We start from the raw sequence: 27,805 nt of genomic DNA on the forward strand, positions 1-27,805 counted from the left end.
GTAGACTCTGAGGACAAGCTTCAGGCGAAAGGTTGTGTAGGGACCCGCCGGGCAGGGCGGGCTGATCCCGCCCAGGGCTGGAGGGGCGGCGCTCCTGTCCGCTGTGCTCACGCCACCGCCCTCCAGGGCCGCAGTAGCTGCCCGCCGCCGCGGGAGCCAGAGGTACTTGGGGTTCGGGGTAAAGGCGGCGGGCGGAGTACTCGTTGGGATCCAGGGCTCCCCTGATCTTGGCATGGCGGGGAGGTGAGCCTCAAGACCCCAGAGACCCGGGTCCCCGCCTTGCCACCTGTTCCACAGGTGACAATTATCTGCGCACCAGTTCCGCGCTGTGGTCCCTCCATCACTGCCTGTACCCGAGCTGCGCCCCGAAGTTGAGCCCTGCGCGGGCTAGTCTGGGCCGGCTAGGGTTCCGAGATTCACCCCGCAGCTCCGTCGGCTCTTGGTGGGTGAGGTCCACCGGGGAGGGGGACGACTGGGGATCCGAAACCCGTTGCCAAAGCGCTCCTTGGCGACCTTGGGCACGCAGGAGATCTGGGAGGCCGCGGCGTGGCGAGTCCGGGAGAGGACTGGACCACCGCGCGCTGCAAGGAGGGCTGCGGACCGGGAGTCGGCGGCACTGCCTTTCCGGATGCTCCGGCCTCGGACCCGCCTCACAGGGAAGGGTCTTTAGGTGGAGGGGATAGCCTGGGAAAGAGCTGGAGAGCAAGGAAAGCCGGCATGGAGCCGCTGATCCCAGCTCTCGCCTCTCCTCCAGATGAGAACAATTGAGGAGGAATTGGAAGTCTGATGGGATTGGAAGAGGCTGCGGCTGGGAGATTTATCCTATCTACGCGTCTTCACTGTTAGGGCGAACCCCCTAACCTCAATTTCCTTGCATGGGGCTAGAAGTTCTTATCTGCCTGTCATTCTGCTGAACCTCTCGTTTGCTGGAGATTAAAAGTCTCCTCGCGGACCCTCTAATCTCTCACGTCCACGGCAATCCAGCTGCTGCAACCCCACCCGGTTCCGAAGTGCCTACCTCTCCCCCTACACCGCTCTGACCTTTCTGCTTTCTCCTAAAAAATTAGGAATCCGATATAGTAGGGCTGCCCCCGCCCCTCAACTGCACCCGCAATCACCCCAGCCTCTGACCCTGTGTGGATCCCTAAAGCCACCTATGCGCTTCTTAAGCGGAAATCCCACAAAGGAAAGTCCTCAAATCAAAGGCCTAAATGCACCGGGGCTGGGTGGAGGGAGTCCCAGCCTCCTGGTTTTTGTTTTGTTTGTTTTGTGTGTGTTTTGTTTTTGAAAACGTTTTCCCAGCGGCTCATGTGCTGGTCCCTGCCTGAACCGCTCAATATGAGGGCTCCTACCTGGAAATTCTCTTGGGTTTACTTTCTTTGCGTCAGTTCTGGCCCTGCAACTGTCTAGGTTGACAGGATTAGTCTCAGAGAGAGATTGTGACTCAGTGGGAGGAGTGATGTATGGCCCAGGGTAGGCCGAAACCTACCGCTTCAGCCCAAATCAGCCTGCTTTTGGTGGGGGTGGAAATCCTAGTCCACACCGTTCAATGACCCAAAGTAACACCTTTGTTGACCGAGCCACCTCAACCGCCCTGGTTATTGTTTTGTAAAGCATTTGTTTCTTTTAGCTACTGGTACTTTTTGTTTTGAGACAGGGTCTCACTGTGTAGCCCTGCCTGCCCTGGAACTCTATGGAGACCACACTGATCTCCAACTCAGAGATCTGCCTGCCTCTGCCTCCTGGATACTGGGATTAAAGGCCCTCCCCGCCCCCCCATGCTGTGCCCACCTAGATACTGTTACATTCTAATAAATGCATACATGTATACATTGCTGGATCTTCCCAGAAAAGAATTAACTGGTCAATGTGTGAGAATAACAATGTCTCTCAGCTGGCTCCACTGAAGCCCTGAGTCTTGGCACACTTCCTCAGGCTGTGGGTGTATCTCGGTTTTCCCTAGAAATGAAAAGGAGGAACCAAGGGTTTGTGCGATGTTTCCAGCGGTGCCAGCTCTTCAGTGACGGCTTTGCCCCTTGTCCTGCCTTCCACAAATGGTTCCTTCTCTATTGTAGTTTAGCTTTCTGCTCCTGTCGCTACATGGACATGTTTGAAGAGCTGGGGTTTTTGCCGTGGTGGTTTGGTTTGAGATTTATTTATTTTCTTTCTGTGTCTGAGCATTTTGCTTGTATGTATGTGAACCCCACTAGTGCCTGGTGTCCTTGGAAGTCAAAAAGAGTGTCCAGTCCTCTTAAACTGGGAGTTGAGAGTCATCACTGTGTGGTTTCCTGGGAAGCAATCCTGGGTCCTCTGAAAGAGCAACAAGTGCTCTTAACTGCTAAGTTGTCCCCAGCTCTGGGAGCTGAGTTTTATGGGTTTGTTTGTTTAGGGTTTTTTGTTTGTTTGTTTTGAGATAGAGTCTCAGGCAGCTCTGTGCAGGCTTCTGTGTGTAGTGTTAAGGTGGTCCTTAAGCTTCCAATTCTCTTGCCTCCCAGAATGATGGGACTATAGACCGCAGTGTCCAGTTTTTTTGGGTGCTGGGCATCAAATTTAGGGCTTTATGCAATTTAGCAGTCTAGCAACTAGGCTTTACCCCACCCCCCACGAGGAACAGATTTTTTAATTTAATTTTCCTTTGTGTGTGTGGGTGTATGTAAATGGATGTTTACTGAGAGACTTGCCTACATTTAGAAGCTGATTGTGAATAGGCAGAAAAGGGCTCTGTGGAGACCTAGGGTGGAGGAAGTCAATAGTCTGAGGCCCCAGGGGACCCGGGAAGTAGGAGGAAATCAGCCTGTATCTGGGAGAAAGTACCTTTGAGTACCTTTCAGGGAGATGAGACTTTTCAGCAGGGACAGGGCTTCTGCACCCCAAATGAAGGATATCTGGGGCTTCCTTGATGCCAGCTGCTAGGGTTGGACTGACTGACTGAGTCTCTGACATCTGGAGGCCTCAGGTGTTGACATCCCCCACTGATAAACACTCCAGGGATGGGAAAATACTTCACGTGGTTGTTTCCCTTTGGGGGCTTTGTGTCTGAATAGATTTTAAGAAGTGGAGCCCAGCAGCCCCAGTGTGACTGAGTGTCCCTTTCTCCCTCCCTTGGGACCTTCATTTCCTTTTGGGTACAGTGCCCTTCCCTCCTGGGCTGGGAGAATGACCTTTCTTTCCAGTCCAGATCCTGCACCTCTCCCCTCGGCCCCGGTTCTCCCACATACTCACCCCATCTGAAAATACAACCTCTGAGGCCACGCCTGCTAGTGTAAGCTGGTAAACGGGGAGCTTGGGCCACCGTGCCCACAAACTATCAAGTGGACCAAACCCAGTGCGTTGCTAACAGTGGAAACTTCTCGGCCCGCCCCACCCCCTACCCTCACTCCCAAGCCCAGAGGTGGGATTTTGCTTCCCTCCCTCCAGTTTCTCATTGGTTCTCTTTTCTTGGTCCTCAACTTCTCTCTTAGTCTGCTTGGCCTCTCTCCCCCTCTCTCTTCTTTTCTATCATGGCCCGACCCAGTTCAGTCTGGACTCTTCCCAGATCCCTCTGTCTGTACTTTCTCAGATCTACAATAAAAACCTCCTCAACCATAGCTAGGAGTGGTCATGTCCTCATTTTCATTCATGGAGGCAAAGAATATACTCAGTTGCCAAGTTAACCCATCCTTCCGTGTGTGTGTGTGTGTGTGTGTGTGTGTGTGTGTGTGTGTGTGTGTGTGTATGTGTGTGTGTGTGTGTGTGTGTGTGTGTGTGTGTACGTGTGTACATATATTGGGGTGGAGTTTTTTGTTTGTTTGTTTGGGTTTTGGTTTTGTTTTTTTGAGAGAGGATTTCTCTGTGTGTTGTCCTGGAACTTACTTTGTAGACCAGACTGGCCTTGTACTCAGAGATTCGCCTGAAGATACGTACCACCACCACTCGGCTATATTTTTAAAAAATTACTGTTGCGTGTGTTTGTGTGTGTGTGTGTGATGTGTAGGCATTCGTGTGTGGCGATCAGAGGACAATGCTGTAAAGCTGATTCTTCATGGATATCATGGACTGAACTCAGGTTTCAAGGCTTTCCCAGCATGGGCCATTTTCCTGCTCTGCCGCCTATTATTAATAATTTTATGTTAATTATGCATGAGCTAGGCAAAGAAGCACTCTACACTTTTAGGTGTATTTTAATTCAATTGGGTGTGTGAGATGGGGAGATGGAAGCAGCCTTGCTATGTGGTCCAGTTTGGTTCAAACTTGGGTCAATCCTCCTGTCTCAGTCTCCCAAATGTTATGATTACAGGTATGTTACCATGTGTCCAGCTTAATATTATTTTTTAACTTTCAAAGAATTGTATGTGTGTGAGTGTTTTGCCTGCATATATGTCTGTTCACCGCATGTGTGCCTGTTGCCTTCAGTAGCCAGAGGGGAACAGACATTCATGAGCCTCTATGTGGGTACAGGAAATCAAATCAAATTCCTCTGCAAGAGCAGCCAGTGCTCTTAACTGCTGAGTCATCTCTCCAGCCCTAATCATTTTAATCTTATTATTTTTTATTTCATTTCTGAGATGGGCTCTCACGTAGTCCAGGCTGGCCTTGAACTCATCTGCAGATTACCTTGAGTTTTTGATCTTCTTTGCCCCTACCTCCCAAATGCTAGGATTATGGAGTGAGCCACCCTGTTCACTGTGTACAGTGTTGTGTGTGGATAGGACCTAGGGTTTACGTAAATAGATGTGGAACTTTTGTCCTGACCACTGGGTCTCAAATAATCACACATATTAATTACAGAATGTTTGGCCTATAGCTCAGGTTTATTACTAACTAGCTCTTACAACTTAAATTACCCATTTCTGTTCATCTACATTTTGCAGTGTGGCTTTGTGGTTTTACCTGTTTTCTAACATCTTGCTTCCCCAGCGGCTGGCTCCGCCCTTCTCTGTATTTTCAGTTTGGCTTTCCTGCCTGGCCTTATTTTGCCTTGCTATAGGTCAAGGTAGTTTCTTTATTAATCAATGAGAGGAGTATCTATTCACTGTGTACAGAAGGATTACATCCCACTGCAGGTTTATCCTAGCTAGGCAACCACTACCCACTGAGCTGGAGCCTGGACATGGTTTTCTTTTGTTTGTTTGTTTTGTTTTGTTTGATGTCAGATCTCTTTTTGTAGTCCCAGTTCTCCTGGAACTCCCAATGTAGACCAGGCTAGCCTGGAACTCAGAGAGCTCTACCTGCCTCTGCCTCCCCAGTGCTGGGATCAAAGGTGTGCACCACCATTCTGGGCAAGTGTAGAAACTTTCAGGTGGACCAAATCCAGTGCTTTTCTGACTCAGGTGGAAACTTCTAGCCGCCCTTCGGAGGGTTATTGCAGTTGCCAGCCCTGGTTTTATATGATAAAGACTCGCCGGCCATCTACCCAGCAAGTAACAAGGACAGAGAAAAGCTGTCTGCACACAGTCACCTGGGTGTATGGGGCTGAGTGAAGGTCCTGGGGTCCAGGTTCATGGGGCCTTATGGTGCCTTTCACAGGGCATCAGAGGGTAACCTCACCCTGGCCCAAGGAAGCCAATTGCAGTTCCCCTACAGGACAGGAGTGACCCTTGGAAGAACAGGGAAGGTGCTCTTGGGAAGGTCACAGTGTGTGTCCTTATTTGCGCCCTCAGGTGGTCAGATGGGTTACCCTCTGGTGTGTCCTTGGTTGTCCCCATTGGGTTTTTTTTATTGTTCTTGAGACAAACACTGACCTGGAGGCACCAGGTAGGTCAGACTGGTTGCCCTGGATCCCAGGGATCCACGTGTGTCTGTCTCCCCAGCTATGTGATTGGTTTTGCCAATTCTGATTACCTGAGTTGTTATCTGTGTGGTTCACCTTTTGCATTTCTTCTCCATTGAAAAGTATCCTGGGGGCTGAGGATTTGGCCCAGGTGATTGGCTGCTTGCCTAGCATTCATGGAGCCCTGGGTTTGATGGTGCAAATGCACAATCTCAGCAGTCAGGAGGTGAGATAGGAGGATCTGGAGTTCAAGGCCTTGCCCAACAAACTGAGTTTGAGGCCAACAGGGCACCTTGAGATACTGTCTCAAAAACAGCAACAAAAGAACTCTCCTTGATCTTGCATAATTATTAAAGGGTCATAGTTTATGTTCAAATGTCCTTGTCCATTTTCTTTTGGGGTGATCTTTTGTAATTCTGGGATCTCTTTATATTGTAGGAAAAACAGACCTTAGTGATTTGTTAGCCTTAGCCCTGTATTATTTGTTTATACTTTTGTTGTTGTTGTTTTTTGTTTTGGGACAATGGTGTGGGAGGTCCTTCTGTGCTGCTTTTATTGGTTAATGAATAAAGAAACTGCCTTGGCCTGTTGATAGGGTAGAACTTAGGTAGGTGGGGAAAACTGGACTGAATGCTGGGAGAAGGAAGGCGGAGCCACCACTACCTGAGATAGACTTGCTGAAACTTTGCTGGTAGGCCACGACCTCGTGGTGATATACAGATTAATAGAAATGCGTTAAATTAGTATGTAAGAGTTAGCCAATAAGAAGCTAGAGCTAATGGGCTAAGCAGTGATTTAATTAATACAGTTTCTATGTGATTATTTCAGGGCTGAACAGCTGGGAACAAACAAGCGGCCTCACTCCCTCCAACAGGACAAGGCTTTATTGTTGTTGTTGTTTTTTAATGTTTTATTATTATTATTATTATTTTTATCAAGACAGGGTTTCCCTGTGTATCCCTGGCTCCCCTAGAACTCATTTTGTAGACCAGGCTGTCCTTGAAATCACAGAGATCACTTGCATCTGCCTCCTGAGTGCTGGGGTTAAAGGTGTGCGCCACCACCGCCCAGCTAATTTCTTCCTTTCTGCTTGCAGGGGTACAGTGGGTACAACGTTGAGCGGCAGTGACTGGGCTGGCCACTGTATATATGTGTTAAGGCCCAGCCCCAGGGGATGAACCCGAGATCCCACATCCCCCTGGGTATGAATCTGGCCCCTGACTTTTGTGTTAGTCTACATAATTTAAGGACATAGGCCTTGATTTCTTCCTTACTAAAAATGAATGCAGGCTGCTTTTTTTTTTTTAATTTTTTTTTGGTTTTTTTGAGACAGGGTTTCTCTGTAGCTTTGGAGCCTGTCCTGGAACTAGCTCTTGTAGACCAGGCTGGTCTCGAACTCACAGAGATCCGCCTGCCTCTGCCTCCCGAGTGCTGGGATTAAAGGCGTGCACCACCACCGCCCGGCCCAAAAAAATGTTTCTTAATATCACTTGGGACCCTTGGGTTTATTAATATGATTAATTATATGAATGTATTTCTAATATCAAATCACAAATGAATTCCATTTAGATTGGCCATTTTATTCTTTTAATCTGTTTTTGAAATCTCCCTCTTCTCTCTCTCCCTCTCTCTGTACCCCCATTTTTCCAGATAATCTTGAATTCCTGATCCTCTTGCTGCCCCCTCCCCAGTACTGGGATTATAATCTGTGTTGACACTGGCAGTTTTCTTTCTTTGTATTTTTTCTGATACTTTCATTACAATCACTTAAATTGTTTGGTCTTATATTCTTTGTTACTGGTAGTAATGATCTTTGGTCATTCTTGTAACTGTATCTGTAGTTGTCCTCTGACCTCCACATGCTTGCCATAGCGCGCACACACCCCCACCCCACACCCCTACACACACATAGAACAAGCAAATAAATAATATAACTTTCAATTAAAATTTTTTCTTCTTAAAGATACGTGAGTTCAAATATAAATTTGGGGCCAAACTGTTTAAAAGAGAGCTAAGTGAATACATCTGGTACTGAATACAGATGTCTCCAATCTTCCCTGCCATGTGATGGGGCGGAAAAATTCTTTAACCAGCCTGGGAGGGATTTTGCTTTTTAAAAACTGTGGTCCTAGCTGGGCGGTGGTGGCGCACGCCTTTAATCCCAGCATTCAGGAGGCAGAAGCAGGCAGATCTCTGTGAGGTCGAGGCCAACCTGGTCTACAAGAGCTAGTTCCAGGACAGGCTCCAAAGCTACGGAGAAATCCTGTCTTGAAAAACCAAAAACCAAACCAAAACAAAACAAAAAAAACCTGTGGTCCTAGAAGCTGGAGAGAATCTACTCAGTTGTTAAGAGCGCTGGCTATTCTTGCAGAGGACCGGTTTACAGGTCTAGCACCAACACGGCTCACAAACATCCGTGACTCCAGTTCCAGGGGATCTGATGCCCTCTTCAGGAATGAGGCAGGCACATGGTGCAACTACAGACGTACAAGCGAAACACTCAGACATGTGAAGTAAAAATAAATAAACCTGGGACTGGAGAGTTGACTCAGCCCTCAAGAGCCCTGGCTGCTCTTCCAGAGGACCCAGGTTCGATTCCCAGCTCCCACATGACAGCTCACATATAGGTCTGTCTATAACTCTAGTTCCAGCGGATCCAAAATCTTCACAGACATAAATGCAGGCAAAGCACCCATGCACGTGAAATAGAAATAAATAAAAAATTAAACATTAATAAACCTAAAAACATATCAAAACTGTCAGTGCCAAGCCTGGAGACACAGGAGGGAGGTAGGAGTGGATGGATCTCTGTGAGTTCCAGGCCAGCCTGGTCTACATAGTGAGCCCCATTTAAGCAGAGATAATGTAGTGAAACCCTGACTCAAAGAATAAAATCAAGCCAAACCAAACTGTTCTGAGCCAGCAAAATGCCTTAGAGTAGTGATTGTTAACCTGTGGGTCATGACTTTCTAGGGGTATCAGATCAGATATTTACATTATAATTCATAACAGTAGCAAAATTATAGTTATGAAGTAACAGTGGGATGTTATGGCTGGGGGTCACCGCAACACAAGGAACTGTATTAAAGGGTCGCAGCGTTAGTAAAGTTGAAAACCACTGCCTTAGTGGGTAGAGGCACCTGACTTGTGATCTGGTAACCCGAGTTCAGGTTTCCAAACCCATGTAAAGTTTTTCTCTGATCTTCACACGTGTAATCCTACTACACCCCATCACACTCACACACACACACACACACACACACACTAAAAGCAAATGTCTTCTTAGGGTTTCTGTTGCTGTGATAAAAAGCATGACCAAAAGCAGCTTGGGAAGGAAAGGGTTAATTAATTTTTTTAATATTTATTTATTATGTATACAATGTTCTGTCTGTGTGTATGCCTGCAGACCAGAAGAGGGCACCAGACCTCATTACGGATGGTTGTGAGCCACCATGTGGTTGCTGGGAAATGAACTCAGGACCTTTGGAAGAGCAGGCAATGCTCTTAAGCACTGAGCCATCTCTCCAGCCCCTGGGGTAATTAATTTCATCTTTGAGTTTTGTAGGTCGTTGTTTAGGAAAGTTAGAGCAGAACCCGAAGGCAGGAGCTGGTGATGCAGAGGCCTTGGAGAGGTTACCTGGAGAGCTTACTGCTTTGCTAGGAAAGCTTGCTCAGCCTGCTTTCTTACAACCCAGGACCATCCGCCCAGGGATGGCGACACCAGCAATGGGCTCGGCTTTCCCCAGCTTCACTAGATAAGAAAATGCCCTACAGGCTTGCGTATAGCCTGATCTTATGGGAGCATTTTCTTAATTGAGGCTCCCTCCTCTCAGTTAGCTTGTATCCAGTTGACACATAACAAAAGCTCCATGACTTCATGGTCCTGATTTAGGAAGGATTTTTTCCCCCTTCTTTGTCTAAGTGGTCGTTCTTCTCTCTTTCTCTTGCTTAATCTCTGATTTTTTTTTTTTAATTTTAAAAGATTACTTTATGTATATGAGTGTTTTTCCTAAAGTATGTGTGTGGACTATGTGCCTGCCTGTTCCTGAGGAGGTCAGAAGAAGGCATCAGATGTCCGAGGATTGGAGTTACAGATGGTTGTGAGCTACTGTGTGGGTGCAGGGCATCAAACCTGGGTCCTCTGCAAGAGCAGCAAGTGCTCTTAATCAAGCAGGATCACCTCTCTGGCCCCTCTCTGATTTTTATATAGAGTCTTGCCCTGTTGTCCAGGTTGAGCTTGAACTCTAGATTCCCCTGCCCCATCTCCAGAGTCCTGGGATCAAGGGACACATAGCCTGGCTTGCATGTGGATATAAAGATAAAATACTCCAGCCCCATTTTTGAGTAGCATTTATCATTTGAACAAAGAGATGTCATTTGTCTATCCTCACCTTCTTCATGGCTCTGCCCCATTTTAGCTGATACTGTGAGGAGTTCTAGGGGAGATTCCTAGTTCTGCCATCTTTCAGGGGAGTTGAGGCATGTAACATGAATTCGAATTATGAATGAAACCCTGAGCCAGATACCAGGGAGCGAAAGCTGAAGGCTCAGAGAAGCAGAGCAGACAGCCACTAGAGAGACCTTTCACCTCTATCAGTGTTCAGACCAAAGGGGCAATTCTGGCCTCAGACTGCAGGGCCCATCCTCCCCAGACTGCTCCGAGCTCTCATCTCCTTCCACCTTACCTTGCTCTCTCCTCCCAGCCACATCCCTTCCTGTCTCCACCTCCCTAGTGCAGGGATCACCTTTGTGTGAGCTCTGTTTCTCTTCTAAACAGATTCAGTCTCGTGTAGCCCAGGGTGGTCTTGAATTAACAGAGATCCCTTTTGCCTCTGACTCCCTAGTCCTGGGATTAAAGGTGTGTACCACAACTCCCTGGCCTCTAGTGGCTTGGCTGTGCACTCTGATCTTTTTTTTTTTTTTTTTTTTTTTTTTTTGGTTTTTCGAGACAGGGTTTCTCTGTAGCTTTGGTGCCTGTCCCGGAACTACCTCTTGTAGACCAGGCTGGCCTAGAACTCCCAGAGATCCACCTGCCTCTGCCTCCTGAGTGCTGGGATTAAAGGCGTGCGCCACCACCGCCCGGCTTTGTGCACTCTGATCTTTAGGCAAGCCTTATTGGTTAAAACACAAACAAAATCTCACTACAGAGGGACACAGCACATTTGTGAAGATCAGAGGATAATGTTCCTTCCACTGTGGGTTCTGGGGTTCGACTCAGGTCATCAGATTTACACAGCAATTGCTTTTCATCTGCTGAGCCGTCTTCTCGGCCCAGTGACTGTAGTTCTTAGGGTAAAAGCCAGGGCTCTAATCATAGCAGCCCATTAAACCAGGAAGGCCACCTGTCCCAGACGCAGTTGAGAGGAGTTAATAGCGAAACCCAGGTTTATTTGATCGCATGGGAAAAGGAATGAAGAAGTCCAGTAACTTCCAATTTAGGTTTAAATGGTAGAAAATTAGGGAAGGGGCAAGGGGCATGCCTAGTGAAACAGTTCTGGTTGAGCTGTGATCTGGCTAGTCATCAACCATATCCTGGTTGAGCAATGTGGTCTTACCCTTGCTGTCATTGCTCAAGTGTTGTTCCTCCAAGATGACCTCTGTCCAAGGGTGTAATCTTATCTCCTCTTCATTGACAATTCTTTTCAATTGGGCATTGGTCTCTAGGTAGGAGTGTGTGTGTGTGTGTCTGTCTGTCTCAATCCTTCCTGCTTCAGCCTCCCATGTGTTGGGACTTTAGATGTGTGTCACTAACCCGTTCCTGTTCCTCCCTCCCTCCTTTTATTTTGTTTTGTTTTGTTTTTTGTTTGTTTGTTTTGTTTTTTGTTTGTTTGTTTTGACAGGGTTTTTCTGTGGAGCCCTGGCTGTCTGGGGAGATCCTGCTATGACCAGGCTGACCTTAAAACTCAGAGAGTTTTAAGCACTAAGTGCTGAGATTTAAAGCCGTACACCATGCCTGTAGAAATTTTTTTCTTATTTATGTGTGTGTGTGTGTGTGTGTATGTGTGACATGTGTGGGGGTGCCCATGGAGGTCAGAAGAGGAAGTTGGATCCCCTGAAGCTGGAACCCATGCCTCACATGGGTTCTGGGAAATGGACTTGGTAATAGGTTTTCTGTACCCTGATAATAGATTTCTTAGCTGACGCAACAAACCAAATCGAGCCGAATTGAAAATGCACAGGTTTATTTGAGCAAAGCAACTCCCGGATGAGTTTTGCAGCCCTAGAAATTGAGGCAGGAGAAGTCATAAGCCTGAACGAAAGCAGGGAGCTTATATAGGTTGTTGGCGAGGGCAGATGATGTGTCTGCCACAGGCTGGGTTTGTGCCCAAGTGTGATCAAAAGCTGGAATGCCTGGGCGGGGACTTGGGCTGCTGTAGCCTCCAAGAACTCAGAACTGGCTATTTTGACGCTTTCCTTTTGTTGGCGATTCTCTGAGAGGGCACAGTTTGGAGACAGAGAGACAGGGATCTGGAACAGGCAGGGAAGTTACTGCTGTCGGCTGGAGGTTCCAACTGACCATCCCCACCTTTCTGGGTATATGAGTGCCAGTTCAAACCTGACTACTTCCTGTGGGCATGAAACAATGTGGGGAGTCAGGAGATGAACTTGTGCTCAGTGGAAGAAGCATTTGGTTAACCACCACCTTGGAGACCTCAGGAGTCTCTTTTCTTCTGGGAGGAAGCAGAAAATGCAAGTTGCTAGGAGAGAAAAGTAGATTATTACCACCGGCTCTCTGAGTGGGACTGGCCATGGGAAGAGTGAAGACTGCCAGAAAGAATGGAATGGGGGTGTTGTGCCCCCAAAAATCAAGTAGGAAACCGAGTCCTGTATGTAAAAGCAAAGAGTCTTTATTCTAGCTTAAGCTTGTAGTCTCCATCTGTCCAGCACAGCGGTTGAGAACAGAGAGTGCCAAGCCCAGTTAGGATAGGGTTTTTATCATAGTAGAGGTTGGGGTGAGGGAATTTCCAGGGTTCAGGACCCCGATTGACTGATATTTGTCTAGGGGTCTTGGCAAAAGGAGAATTGGTGAGTCCTAGGCCTCATCTAATCTTATCTAATGGTTGGAATGTTAGGTACTTCCCTTTATTTAGACGGTGGCCCTCCCTGGGTGGTGACAGCTGAAGGCTAGAACCTGGTGCTACCTGCCGTGGCAGCTGTGCAGCCCGGGCCCCACAGGAGGTGTGCCCTAGTTTTGTTAGCAAAGTTCTTCAGACAGCTTCTGGAGTAACTGGGTGTTAGTTTCCACCAGACCAGATTCTGTAGCGGCCCTTTTTCCCCAGGAACATGCAGGTGTCTGGAAAACAGCTGGGACAGATTTACACCTCGGTGTCATAGCAACGGCTGTGGTTTTGGGTTAAAAGGCGTGAACACTTTTCCCATGTCCAGAGAGCCTGGTTTTAGCCCGATGAGACACTCTTTTAAGTCTACACTTAGAAGACAACCAGGGGAAGTTTACAATCTTGAGCTGGTGGCTGAATAGTCAGCACTGTATCAGATGGGTTCATCAGAACTCCGTGTGTCGGTGCTAAAGCCCTGAACCTCTGCCATTCCAGCCTAACAATAGCCTAGGAAGGGGACAGAAGTCCCAAACAGCTTTACATGCCTTACACCATTTAGTTATGCCTTTACAACTTAAATCATTTCCTGTGTTCCTTTAGTGGAAAGGTATTTATCCTGAAACCTGTTTATCCTTTACTATGAAGTCTTTGAACAAGGCAAACCTCTGTTTTTGTTTTCCCGAGACAGGGTTTCTCTGTGTAACCATGGCTGTCCTGGAACTTGCTCTGTAGATCGGACTGGCCTCAAACTCACAGAGATCCACCTGCCTCTGCCTCTCGAGTGCTGGGGCTAAAGGTGTGCACCACCACCCAGCTCGCATTTGTGTTTTTTAACAAGAAACTTAACTAAGGAACTAACTAAAAAAACTACCACAGTGGTTGTAGCCTTGGGGTACGGACTGTAAAACTGGCAAAGCTGTCAGTAGCCTAAGTCATCAAACACCATCAGATCTGGGAAGGATACCATTTATCTGAGTAAGCAGAATCGAAGACCAAGTAGCTTCCAAATCTGTTAACAATGACAGGGACTTACTAGCTACCTAGATAGCTACCCCAGGTTCTGCCCTGGTCATTGGGGACAGGGGTCCCCAGACAGCATCAGTCTTCAGCTGCCAGGCCGAGAAGATCTGACAGACTTTCCTATGGAGTAGGAACTTGGGGGCCTGACCGATCTTGTCTAGGCAAAGCAGGACAATCGATTCCCCAGTGTCCTGCTTGTCCACAGTCTGAACAAGATCTTGGCAGCAGTTGAGGTGGAAAGCAGTTTTTACTGCTCCTTAACTAGATTGGCTACATTTAAAGCAAGCCCCAGGTGGAAATTCTGTGCCCACCATCTTTGGAGGATAAAGGGTACTACTAGGAGTTGGCATGTCTCTATCAGGAAAAGCCTTTTTCTTAAACATTTGAAATGCCATATTCTCTGATGTCTGAAGCATTTGAGGATCATAATCAGATAAGTATATCTAAACTAGACAAAAGCAGTTTGTTTCTAGTTTCAGATATGAAAACATAGCTGAGAAGCTAAATCTGAACAAATCAAAGGATTTGATCCTTTATGAAGTGACTTGACTATTAACTTGGAAGTTATATAATGTATAACTTATAAGTCTTATAAGATTAGGGTTTTATAGCTTCATCCCTGTTCAGGCTAGTCTTAAAAAATGACAGTTTCTGAATGGAAGTTCCTTTAACTCAAACACAGTCCGCAGAGAGATCGGTGTCTTTCCTGATCCTTTTACAGTCAGTGCACCACTATAGAACACAACAGTTTTCTTCTGTATGACTTAGTTTACCAAACTGCTACAGCTTAACGATGTTAGTGTTATGGTAAAAGTAAAATGCTGTGGTTCCCTGAGGGGGGCAGCGACAGAAATGCTGCAGGTCCCCAAGTGGTGGCAGTGGGCAGCGGGTCCCAAGACCACTGCGGCCCATGAAGGCAGCCAGCCAGTCCTGGGTTGGGAGCCCCTGAGTGGCCCGAGGGCCATGAGGGCCAGTGGGTCCTAGACAAGGAGCCGCATGGTGGGTGAGAGATCAGGATGGATAACTACCATGCAGAGGAAGTGGGTATTTATTTAGTGGGTTATGGAAGGAAAAGGGGAAAGGGGAGAAGGGAAAGAAAGGGGGAGGGGAAAAGTGGGGAGAAGGGAGAGAGGCAGAAGCTGACTCTTTGAGAGAGAGGCAGAAAGGAAGAGCTCAGACTGCAGGCAGGAAAACGTGAAAACCCACAAAAACCACCACAGGGCCTATAGAAGAGCGGCCTCTCTCTACAGGTAGGGTGTTAAAGAAACTCAGAAGCCACAGAGTCGCTAGAGGCCGCTCTGAGCAGTCTCTCACGGCAGGGACCATTTATGACTGGTCCAAAAGAAAAGAAAGAAAAAGGAGAAGGAAAAGTCCGAGGGACCCTGGGCCCCCAAATTGAATGCACTGCACAGCGTGTCCAGTGCTAACTAGTGTGGGAGGACCAACATTTTTAGCTATGGGAAGCAACCAGAGATGAACATGAGCCAAGGCTCAACCTTAGAGGTGAAGGCTGTGGTTGGGGGCTGGAAGGGGAAAACTCACCACCAAAGCTGCTGGTGTGCTTAGAGGTTGGTGTTTAGGCAGAGCTGTTGTGAAGAAACCTGGTTCCAGAGCCCAGGGTTCCATGTTTCCTCAGCCAGCAAACCACGTGGTGTTTCCCAGGACAGCTCTGATTTGGAGGTACAAGTTTTTTTTTTAAATATTTATTTATTTATTATGTATACAATGTTCTGTCTGTGTGTATGCCTTCGAGGGCACCAGGCCTCTTTACAGATGGTTGTGAGCCACCATGTGGTTGCTGGGAATTGAACTCAGGACCTTTGGAAGAGCAGGCAATGCTCTTAACCGCTGAGCCATCTCTCCAGCCCTGGAGGTACAAGTTTTAAGTTAACTTTTGTTATAGACTTTTAACCATATCTAATTCCCTTAGCTGGTTTTTTCTTTTCTTTTCTTTTCTTTTCTTTTCTTTTCTTTTCTTTTCTTTGTGCCTTCAACCATGGTAAGGGAGATGGGCACCTAATGAAGGCAGAGACGCCAGACGTTCATCTTGCTTGTAACTCAACCTAAGGAGCCTATGCTTTTGATAAAAAGCAACTTCCTAGCCATATGGGAGTATTGGCATATTTTTGAGAACCATTGGCTCCTTTCTGGGGAACTAGGGTCCTGGGAACTTGATTACTGCCAAATCTGGCCCAAGCCAGTGGATTTTGAGTTCTTGTCTTAGGGAGTTTGAAGAATAAAAACTGATGGACCATGGAGTGTGAGTTTTAGTTGGGAGGGAGGGAGCGAGCCATTCCTTTTGAGTTAGGAATGGAGCTCTGTCTTGAGTCATGTAAACAGCCACGTGGCAGAGGGGTGGGGGAGGGAGAGAGGCGGAGAGGCGTCAGACACTAAGAAACCCAGCCTGCCTGCAGAGCATGCTTAGGCCCTAACCAACCCTGGGAATGTTAGCCATTCTGACTCAGGTCTCCAGAATTCCCAGTGACCCAACAGAGCTGGTGGGTAGGGAGGACTTGACTTAGGGGCAGGAATTCTGGGAAGGAAATTACATTATCTCTTTTTTTAAAAAATATTTTTTTATTTATTATGTATACAATACTCTGTCTGCATGTGCGCCTGCGGGCCAGAAGAGGGCACCAGACCTCATTACAGATGGTTGTGAGCCACCATGTGGTTGCTGGGAATTGAACTCAGGACCTTTGGAAGAGCAGGCAATGCTCTTAACCTCTGAGCCATCTCTCCAGCCCCCAAATTACATTATCTCAATAAAGGGGTAATCATTCCTCCTATCCCTTTAGTGGGGCTTAGGGTGGATGAATCTACTTTGGTAGGGGTGGTCCTGTCTTCCTGAGAGGTGATCCTTTAGCCAGGTGGTGAATCCATCCAACCAGATCAATTCTTTCACGTTTTGGGTAGCTTGGAATGCTACCCTCTCTCCACCTCCAGGCCGGAGAAATCGCTTTCCCCAGTGGGCCGCCACGGAGTCCTAATCAAAACTACTAAATATTTAAGCCTGTTTCAATGACTCGGAAACCAGGAGAGGTATTGGTGGCTTGACAAATTCTCGAGGCCAAAGCGAAGTCATGCCCTCTCCTGCAGTGGAGGACACAGGGGCGGCAGCTGGGAATGAATGAGCAGGGGCACAGGCACGGCGCATGCTTAGCAGGAGCAAGGCCTGGGAACCATCCATCCCCAGCATTGACGGAAAAGAGAGGGAGGGACACTCCTTTCAAAATAAACATTCTGTGTGACAAAACAAAGTGGCCTGATGTAATTTGGTACCATTTTATTCCCTGGCCGCCCATGACTTTTAAGACTACACCTTTTGAACAGGGCCAATTAGATCTGTGTCGATAAAAATAGCGCTGACTCCCCCGTCATGGCAGCTCTGTCATTTATGAACACGCTGAACTCTCTCTGTTTGCTTCTTAGCTTTTACCCCTTGGTAAGATGGGGAAGATGGTGCAGCCAATGTAAGGGGGCCACTCCCACTGTCTTCCGGCTCTCTTGCTAGGTTTTCAGGATGTTTTGCTTTGGTTAGGTTTTGGTTTGGGCTTTGCTGGGGTGTGAATCTCGCACCTGAACGGCTCTAATCAAGTGCTCTATCAATAAGTGGTGTCCCACCCTCCCTGCTGGTTTTGTTGTGGTTTGAGATAGTGTCTCATGAATTTACAGAGATCTACTTGCCTCCTGAGTTTCTGGGACCCTGGACTCTGATTATATGTAACCACAGGCTCCTTCCACAGGTTCCTGAGGAATGCTGACTGTAGGCTTTTGTCTGTCCACCAGTAATCTTTCAGGATTTTGCCTGAGCTGAGAGATTGGGACCTAACAACTGGGTTGCCATATTTTCATGGTCAATTTCTTCTCCTCCTCCTTCTCTTTTAATTTGCAGGAAGTCAGAGGGCAACCTCCTGGAGCTGTTCTCTCCTTCTATCTCCTTCTACCAAGTGGGTTCTGGGGACTGAGTTCAGGTCGGCAGGCTTAGTTGCAAGCTCCTTTTCCAGAATCATCTCTCTGGCCCTCAATCGATTCTTTCCGTTTTTAAGGGGACAATTTCATTAGAGTTTAGAAGAAAAACACCCCAGGATGGGCGAGGGTAGATCTTAGCCACTGCCCAGAAAGACAACTCAGGATAGGCGAGGGTAGATCTTAGCCGCTGCCCAGAGTACCAGAAAGAACATACTTAGCTTCTGGCCAGTACCTGAGAGAAAAAGAAATAGTTCTGTTGTTCTGAGTGAAGACACAGAAAAGCAGACGAACCCAGCCAAACCTCAAGACTACTCAGCTGGTAGGACTGCCCGGAATTTCCTTCGTATCTACCAAAGCAGTGGTGCTTGCCCTTACCCCCATATTCAATTTAATAAAAATTTCCTGTATCAGCAGTTAACAGGTTTGTTTGTTTTAGAAAGGGTCTTGCTATGTAACCTTGGCCAGACTGGAACTTGCTGTGTAGACAAAGCTGGTTTTGAACTCACAGAGATATGCTTGTGTCTACTCCCAAATTAAAGGTATGCACCCCCACAGCCAGCCTTGGGCTCTAGGTCTCTATTAAAGGGCCTCCTCCTCTGCTGTCTTTACCGGTACCATGGTTGATGGCTCTTCATCCTCTCAGAAGGTACCCTGGTTTGGGGGGTCAGCTGTGTCATGGTGTCAAAGAGGAGCCAACACCGAGATATTGCAAGGAAAACTATATTCACAGCCAGGCCAAATTTACAGTTCCCCTCAGGAGTAGGAGAATGAAAGTGACCCTCAGTTGCAGCAGGAGGGATCGTTCATAGGTCCTTATGACCGATGTAAGCAAACAAAGCTTAGACAAAAGTCAAACTTTTTTGCTGTTAGCATTTGACACAGTGTCAAAGTTTTTGACATCGTTGTGATTGGCCGGTTTCAGAGAGCCCCGTTTTCAAGTCAAGTCGACCTGGTTTTTCCAGAAGGTCTTTGTGGTCTGTTGGTTTGAAAAACAGTCTACACAATAGGAGCATGAATCTTGTCTCACCTAAGGAAACCAGGGGCAAACATCAGGATTCTGGGACTGTGTCTGGGAGCTGAAGAACAGGAGGAATGGAGGCTGTTATTTTTTTAGCAGATGAAGTAATTTATTTAGCCCATATTAAGTCAATACTGAAAGCAGCAATGGGGGATTCCGCCTCTGCTAAGCTGTTTATAAAATTCAAAGGAAACTCTGTTTCCCCAAACTCTGGCAGTTAGACAAAAGCATTCCCTGGAACTTGAGAGGCTAGTTCCTCTCGACAGAAGGGAGCCATTTCCCTTATGGCTGGCAGAAGGAACTTGTGGCTACCTGTGGTGTCTGTTAGCCAGCAGAATAGGATCCTTCTTTCTCTTGCCTTGGGTGAGCCCCATGCCCTAGGCCTCCTACTGTTACCCGGAACCTGGGCGCTGCAAGGCACCCAAGTCTCAGGGAGGTGACTTGTCCTGTGGCACATGTCCTATACATAATCCTGCTGGGAAGAGACGCTGGAGTGGACTGGGAACTCTGCAATACTTTAGTCCCTGTAGACAGACACTAGAGTAGGAAGGGAAGCTGACTTGACTGCACCAGGAGCAAGTGTGATCACGGGATGGGGATTGTGTGCTCTGACTGTTGGCTCTTGATAGCTGGGGGACAGTAATAAACAAGACAGCCAGTCTTGGCCAAAGGCTGCTTCCTGGCCACGCACAGCGATACTGCTGAACTTGGAGGTGAGAGCGAAAGGGCCGTTTTGTCCTCCATGACCTTAGAGAGTATCCAAATTGGCTGAAAAGAAGGAATAAAGCCGGGAGGTGGTGGCGCACGCCTTTAATCCCGGTACTCAGGAGGCAGAGGCAGGTGGATCTCTGTGAGTTCGAGGCCAGCCTGGTCTACAAGAGCTAGTTCCAGGACAGGAACCAAAAAGCTACGGAGAAACCCTGTCTCAAAAATTCAAAAAAAAAAAAAAAAAAAAAAGGAATAAAGAAGGGCAGACATGCCTGCTCCTAGGTGTGGTGGAGGAAAAGGTTTACTGTAGATACACATGGCTGAGCTGGGCCATGTGAAGAGAGGGAGCTGGAAGGGGAGAGGAGCCACTGACCAACAGGGGCAGCCTGGGCTAAGAGACTGGCCAAGAGAGAAAAGGGTAGATCAAAAAGGGGCAGATAACCAAAATGACTAGATTATATGGGGAAGGGCAAGTGGGGTTAGGGCAACCCAACCCCTGGGCTGGGGAAGTTGGGGGGGGTGATATGCCAACCAGGTAGAAACTGAGGGATGCTGGGAGAACCTGGCAGCCAGGTCCACTTTGCTAATGCTAAATAGATACCTCAGACTTAGGGACCTACCACCAATGTCTTCTTCCCAGGCCCTTCACAGATACTGATAAAAAACACTCAGGTGGGGCCTAGACACACACTGTGCTCTCCAAGGCCAAATGGTTTTGTTTTAAGTTTGATCTGCAGAGCAAGTTCTAGGACAGCAAAGCTCCACAGAGAGACCCTGTCTCAAAAAAAAAGAAAAGAAAAGAAAAAAAAAAAACAAAATAAAACAAAAAACGTGAGATGAAGGCTCAGCAAAGCTGAGTCTCCAGCTAGCCTGGAGTCTTGCCACTCCAGGGCCACATACCAGAGGTCAGCGGTTCACCCCATCCCAGCCTGACTCATCTGGTGACCTAGAAACCCCAGTAGACTTATCCATAGACACTGATGGGGACATCCCTTTCCCCCTCCTCCCATCCCACCTTGCAACGACCTCTTGCGTCTCCCACTGCACAACCCCAGCCTAGCTCCTCAGGCTCCATGTCCTCATTCTCCTAAGGGTGTCACCAAGAGACCCTACTTGGTTGTTGAACGGAGTTTCTTGTGTTTCCTTGAATCTTATGAGGACCTCTAGACAGGATGTGAGTTCTGTCTGCAGAGGCCTGGGGAGGGGAGCTGGTACCTCACATAGCAAGCCTGGGTGGGGACCTTGCGTGAGTCACCATTAGAACGTCTGACCCTCCGTTGGCTCAGCCTTGGTTTTCTGTGAGCCATTCTATTGGTAATCTTCCCAGAGGTGGGATCTATGGAGTTCAGTGTGGGCTGCTTCTGATTGTCCCCATGACACTGTCCTGGCTCAGGGTCAGCCAGGGAGACAGATGGAGGTACAGCCATTAAGGGTGCACCACTCAGGTTGGAAAATAGTGCATGGAATTGGTACCAGCCTGTATTTCTGCTCAGTCTCATTGGCTGCAGTGAATCATGGAACGTCCTGATAATAGGAAGCTATGGAAGGGCTTGGAGCAGCAGAGTTGACCAGTTAACACAGTACCTGGAAATAGCTTCCTGCCCTAGGGAAGGAAGCCTGGAGATGGGGGAGGTAACAGGGACATGCCGGGCTCCTCTGACAAGGGCCAGGGCTTGGGGTGCAGCTACAAGTCCCACCCAGGGGGGCTGGGAGCATGCTTTGAGTCTGAGGTCACGTGGGTATTGAGCTGTGGCCAACTTGGCCCGGGATATAACTTCTATTCCTGGTCTTCAGCTTGGACACCAAATATGGTGTGGCCTGCGTCTAGCACCTCCAGCTGTGGTCAGGCACACTCTCCCCCACTTCAGGCCTGGGCTCTACCCTGTATCATGGCACTCCTAGGACTTGAGGTCCCAAATACTCAGAGGTTCACTCTGCTGATATCTGCTGATCCACATTCAGGTGAATTCTGTCTGTCTCCCACTGGGCTAAAAGTGCTGAATCTAAAGGGGGTGGTGGCTCACACCTTTAATCTGGACGCTCAGGAGGCAGAGGCAGGCTGATCTCTTGGTTCAAGGCCAGCCTGGTCTACAGAGCGAGTTCCAGGACAGCCTGGGCTGCACAGAAAAACCCTGTCTGGAAAAACTAAAACCAAAAAAAGGAAGAAAGTGCTTATAACCAAAGCAGCCTCACTCGCCAAAGGAGGACAAAGCTGCTGCTATTCTGGGGTCTGTGGCAACTCCCTCATAAGCATGACCCTGGCTGGGGTCCCGAGCTGCTCACTGGTGCCCTTGGTTATCCAGCAGCTGCTCCTCTGCTCAGTGACTCCTCTGCCGGCTCATTTCCTCCCCTGCTCATTTGTTGACTACACCTATCAAGAGCTGGACAGGGTTCCAGACCCAAAGTATGCTTTTCCAGCTGGGCAGTTGGTGGCACATGCTTTTATTCCCTGCACTCCGGAGGCAGAGGCAGGTGGATCTCTGAATTTGAGGTCAGCCTGGTCTACAGAGTGATTTCCAGGACAATTGGGGCTATACAGAAAAACCCTGTCTCCAAAAACAAATGTGTGTGTGTGTGTGTGTGTACTTTTCCTTGAATGTTGTATCACACGCTTCGCAGCAGGAGGAGAGGAGGTGGAGGTTGGGAGCAGGATCATGAGTTCAAGGCTAGCCTGGGCTGCTTAAGACCCTGGCTCAGAAACAACATGAGGCTATGATGTAACTCAGTTGGTAGTGTTTGCCTTGCTTGCATGAAGGCCTGGACTCCATCCCCAGCTAGGCATAAGCCCTTGAGGAAGGAGGCAGGAGGATCCGAAGTTCAGGGTCATCTTTGGGCTAGCTGATAAGTTGGAGGCTAGCCTGTTCTACATGAGTCACTCAGTAAAACATGCTATCTGTCCTTGTTTGGCTATTTACAAATAAGTTACCTAAACAAATGAGCACAGTGTGCTGTGATAAGAGCTAGGCAGAGTACAGGGGAGCAGAAAGCCGGGAACTCTGGAGTCTTCGGGGTTTGAGTTACGAGTGGAGAAAAAGCCATCACACAGAGAACAGAGACCTTGGCAGCTCTCCCGGTCCTGAAGCAACAGGTTCTGAGAGGCAGCAGTGGCAGATGTGGTTTAGACTAGGAGCTGGGGGAAGTGATGTGAAGTCAGAGGTTTGGAGACCTGAGTCTCTCATATTACTTAGGGTCTGTGCAAGCCTCTGATATGATTTGGCTTGGGTCATTGCTACTATTGCTGCTGTTATGGATAGAATCTCATGTAGCTCAAGCTGGCTTTGAACTCGCTATATAGCTAAGGATACCCTTGAGCCTCTTACCTCATCTCCCTGGTGATGAAACGGTTTTTTGTTTGTTTATTTGCTTTTGTTTTGTTCGATTTGGTTTGGTTTTTCGAGACAGAGTTTCTCTGTGTAACCATGGCTGTCCTGGAACTCATCACTGTGTAGACCAGGCTGGTCTCGAACTCAGAGATGGGCCTACCTCTGCCTCATGAGTGCTGGGATTAAAGATGTGCGCCATCACTGCCACTCGACTGATTGTATTTAAACAGCATCTGGCTGTGTTGCCCAAACTGGTCCTAACCTTGTGAATGAACTCAAGTGCCCCCCAATCCTGCAACCTGGTCACCGTGTCCAGCTGTGACTTTATGTTATCTTGTTACTGCTCTTGACTTCTGAGACAAGGTCTCACTGTGTAGCCCAGGCTGGCCTGGAACTTGTGACTCCCCTGCCTCTCTGCCTCTCCAGTGCTGGGGTTCAGCCTTTGACTATCATCTGCTGAGAAGGAGCTGGCTGGTTCCTTCATGCTTCCCACAGTCCCTTAGAGCCTGTGGTGCTGATGAGATGCCGAGTTCTCACGGGCCAACACCTCCTCCATTTGACTGACCCTTCCTTCCTTTCTCTGGTGCCCAGCCCAAGTGCAATTCCACCCAGGGAGTTCTGGTCGATTGTATTGTCCCTCTGTCTCCAGATGGTGCTTCCACAGGGCTGAACATAGGCTAATGTATTCTGTTGAGCACAGGACTGCACCCTGAAACCCAACGTGATGAGCTGCTGGTGGCCTACAGCCCGCTCACACTTTCTGCCTTCCATCTTTTGCAGGTGGGCTGGCAGCCCTGCGCATCAGAGGACAGACCATGTTCCTATTGGCGTAGAAGATGGGCCCCTAACCCAGTGCGCATACCCAGGATGCCTGCAGGCGGCTAGCACTCCACCTCCTCGTCATGGGCTGCCCAGGCTGGTCAGTAGCCCTTTAACCTGGAAGGAGTCCATCCAGGTAGCTCAGACCCCAGCTCTTTCCTGTGGGATGGCCATTCCAAGAGTCCTGGAAGGGACTCAACTCTCAGGTTCCCGTAATTCCTGCCTGACTGTGTCCACTCAAGTGTCCTGGTTCCTAATGTCAAAATGATGCAACTGTCCCCTGGAGTGGCCAAGAGTCTGAGGGGTGTGAACGCCACCTGGAAGATACAACAGCTATGGTGTGATCCAGGGCCAGGGCTGCTGTTAGTCTTCTGGGTATAGGACTGAGTTCCTCCAGTGAGCCAGGCATCCTTTCAGCCACTCCTTTTCCAGACCAGCTCTCTCCCCAGGACAAGATGATGTGGTAGAAGTATCGGCCTCCCACCCCACCCTACCCCCACTCTTCCATACACATCCTGTCACTTTCTGCCTGGGGACAGCATGAGGGACAGAGACTGTCCTCCTCCCCATCCTTAAGGCAGAGGTGAGGATTAACCCTTTCAGCTGCTTATCAGGGTTTGACAGGTTTGTATGCACGAAATGCCGCAGTGTTGTTAAAATGCCAATACTTCTTAAAGGAGCAAATGTGTGACGTAACAGGGCATGGTGGTGCATGGCTGCAATCCCAGCACTCGGAAGGCTGAGGCAGGAGGAACATGAGTCAAAAACCAGCCTGGTCTATATAGTGAATTCAAGGCCATCCTCACCAATTTAATTAAAAAGTCTGCCAGGTGTAGTAGCTCAAGCTTTTAGTCCCAGCGCCACCGGGCAGCGGCGGCACACGCCTTGAATCCCAGCACACAGGAGGCAGAGGCAGATGGATCTCAGTGAGTTCAGGCCAACCTGGTTTACAGAATGAGTTCCAGGACAGCCAGGGATATACAAAGAAACCCTGTCTCAAGGACCGGTCCCTCCCCTCCTTAAAAGGGTCTGAGGGGCACAGAAAGGTGGCTCAGCAGTTAAGAGCACTTGCTGCCCTGATAGAAGACTTGAGTTTGGTCTTTAAGACCGATGTTGAATGGCTCACAACCACCCGTAGCTCTAACTCCAGGTGATCCCACATCCTCTTCTGCTCTCTGCGGACATCTGCACTTATATACAATGTGCCCCACACACACAATTTATGATTAAAAAGGAAATAAACTGAGGCTAGAGAGCTGGCTCCGTGGTTACGAGCACCAGGCTCTCTCAGAAGACCCAGGGTTGATGCCAGGTCACAACCTCCCATTTCCAGTCCCAGGAGATGCAGTGCCCTCCTCTGAGGACACTTTGTGCATGCGATACACAGACATATGCACAGGAAGAACACCCATGCACATGAAGTAAATAACTTACAATAAATAAATCCTTAGATCAAAGGCCGCTTGCCCCAAGTGTCCCTCTGTCTCTACCTCCCCGGCCTTGGCTACACACATGCACTGCCATTCTGTCTTCTGTGGGTTCCCGGGATCCGAACTCAGGTCCTCATGCTTGCTTGTGCATTTTGCAGTCCTCAGCCCATGTCTTCATGCCAAATGTGTTTGAGACATTGAGCAGCCTGGCTTTGAGTGGGCCAAAGCCTGTTCATGGAGCTGAGGGGGGTCAGAGAACAGGCTACCACCCCAGGAGGCCAAGAGAGGCCAAGAGGGGCAGATTTTGTCAGGGTTAGGGTTCTGTGAAGCTAAGTTTTTGCTTCTGGCTGTCCTTGTATCTGCTAGACTCTGGCTGCTCACTGTGAGAAACACTGGTTCTGGTCTCCAGCCAGTCACAAGTTTGCTACACAAGGGAAAAAGGACCCTGTCTGGGTCCTAGTCCGGTCTTTTACAGGTGAGCAGCCAGCTGGCCAGGGTACAGCTCATGCCTCTTGGGTCCCAGAGACCCCAAGCCTCGAAAGCTGGCAATCCCCATGTTTCTTGAGGGTCAGGGAGCCCTGCAGTCAGCAGACCTGAATGCTGGTGTTCGTTTCTTACAGACCATCACTTCTTGTGGGCATCTCCTGCTGTGATCTAGGGAGACCATGTTCAAGCCTCCCGACTGCCTGCTGAGGGTGCTCCGGGGCACCCCCAGACAACGGGTCTTCACTCTCTTCATTATCAGCTTCAAGTTCACATTCGTCATCTCCGTCATGATCTACTGGCACACTGTGGGTGCACCCAAGGACCAAGGACGACACTATAGCCTGCCAGTGGACTTCCCCTGCCCCCAGCTGGCCTTTCGTGGCATCCTTGCCCCAGGCAACATCTTCTTCCTAGAGACCTCAGACAGGACCAAACCTAGCTTTCTGTTTATGTGTTCTGTGGAGTCGGCTGCCAGGGCACACCCAGACTCCCAGATAGTGGTGCTCATGAAGGGGCTACATAGGTACAAGTCAGGCCTGCCTCGGAACCTTGGCATCTCTCTCTTGAGGTGCTTCCGCAATGTCCAGATACAACCTCTGGACCTGAAGGAGCTGTTTCGAGACACACCGTTGGCAGCCTGGTACTTGGAGGTGCAGAAAAGCTGGGAGCCCTACCTGCTGCCGGTACTGTCTGATGCCTCTAGGATCGCGCTCCTCTGGAAGTTCGGTGGCATCTACCTGGACACAGATTTCATAGTCCTCAAGAACTTGAGGAACCTGACCAACACGCTGGGCGTCCAATCCCAATACGTCCTCAACGGGGCCTTCCTAGCCTTTGAGCGCCACCATGACTTCTTGGCGCTGTGCATACGTGACTTTGTGGACCACTACAATGGTTGGATTTGGGGCCACCAGGGCCCCCAACTGCTCACCCGAGTCTTTAAGAAATGGTGCTCCATCCGCAGCCTGAAGGAAAGCCACACTTGCCGAGGAGTTACTGCCCTGCCGCCTGAGGCCTTCTACCCCATCCCCTGGCAGAACTGGAAGAAATACTTCGAAGACATCAGCCCCGAGGAGCTGGCCCGGCTGCTCAATGCCACCTATGCTGTTCACGTATGGAACAAGAAAAGTCAGGGCACACACCTCGAGGCCACGTCCAGGGCTCTGCTGGCCCAGCTCCATGCCCGCTACTGCCCCACAACACACGAAGCCATGAAGATGTACCTGTGAGGGCCCTCCAGACTGCCTTCGTGTTAGCTCAGCTCTGTTACTGCCTGTCCTAGGGAGGCAAGACGAGCGGGAAGCAAAGAGGGCTCTGCCCCGCTGCTGCTGACTTTAGAAGAGACCAAGGCTGACCTGGGGAGCGGGCACCACCTCTGCGCTCCTGCCCCTCCAGGCCAGAGTGGCGACCTGGTGTGCTGAAGATCCTTGAGCTCGTGTTCTGGGCTGGCAGGTGATTCTAGAATTAGTAGCATCTGGGGTTTTACTGAGCCTGATCAGCAAGCCCGGAACACTGGAGAGCATTCTCAGGTGGCTGGAAGACAGATGGGCCAGGAGCAGAGCTCAGAGGAGCCTGGGTAGAAGCCTTGTGAAAGGTGGGGCTCTCTCAACTGAGTAAGCCCAAGGGGAGGGGCAGAGCTGCTGGGAACTCCATCTTTCCTCCCTTGGGGCACGGCTCTGCAGATCTGCCATAGCCCACCCCGGTGATCAGGGGATGTGGAGATTACTTTGGTGTGAGGTGTGGGAAAAGTGTTTTTCTTTTTTGGGGGGAGGGGGGGGTGTTTGGTTTGGTTTGGTTTTTGAATTTTCAAGTCAGGGTTTCTCTTGGCTATCCTGGAATTCACTCTGTAGACCAGGTTGGCCTCGAACTCACAGGGATCCGCCTGCTTCTGCCTCCCGAATGCTGGAATTAAAGGCGTGCGCCACCACCACCTGTCTGGGAAAAGTGTTTGAAATGCCCTCTCTGTTGTCGACACTGGAGGCTATAATAAAAGTGACTTACTTACTTAGATGTTGATCTAGTGCCTCGTGGTCACATAGCACATTTGTGAACACAGACTTCGGCAGACACACCCTGTTCTACAGATGGGAGAGGAGCTGGAGGGTGGCCATCTCATGGGTCACAAAACTTGAAGTGGAGAGGCCGGGCTCAGAACTGGGTGGCTAGCTTGATAAGGCACCTCCCTTCTCAAGGCCCACAAATAGCTGAAGTGGGGTCCCTGC

General features: G+C 49.0%; 1 protein-coding gene across 3 annotated transcripts; it reads left to right on the forward strand.

Moving 5' to 3' along the window:
* A4galt (alpha 1,4-galactosyltransferase (P1PK blood group)) lies at positions 1-27,606 on the forward strand. 3 transcript variants are annotated; one of them, XM_050130824.1, is made up of 3 exons: positions 1-162; positions 23,629-23,803; positions 25,718-27,606. In XM_050130824.1, the coding sequence occupies exon 3, from the start codon at positions 25,763-25,765 to the stop codon at positions 26,810-26,812; it is 1,050 nt and encodes a 349-aa protein (XP_049986781.1). In that variant the 5' UTR covers positions 1-162; positions 23,629-23,803; positions 25,718-25,762; the 3' UTR covers positions 26,813-27,606. The 3 variants fall into 3 exon arrangements, with proteins under 3 accessions (XP_049986781.1, XP_049986774.1, XP_049986787.1); XM_050130817.1 differs by having other exon boundaries at positions 23,629-23,767; XM_050130830.1 differs by lacking the exon at positions 1-162 and adding an exon at positions 222-243 and having other exon boundaries at positions 23,629-23,767.
* The last annotated feature ends 199 nt before the right edge of the window (positions 27,607-27,805 follow it).

The sequence above is a fragment of the Alexandromys fortis genome, unplaced genomic scaffold, assembly GCF_014885135.2.
Source record: "Alexandromys fortis isolate MF-2015 unplaced genomic scaffold, M_Fortis_MF-2015_v1.1 scaffold_28, whole genome shotgun sequence".
Lineage (NCBI taxonomy): Eukaryota > Metazoa > Chordata > Mammalia > Rodentia > Cricetidae > Alexandromys > Alexandromys fortis.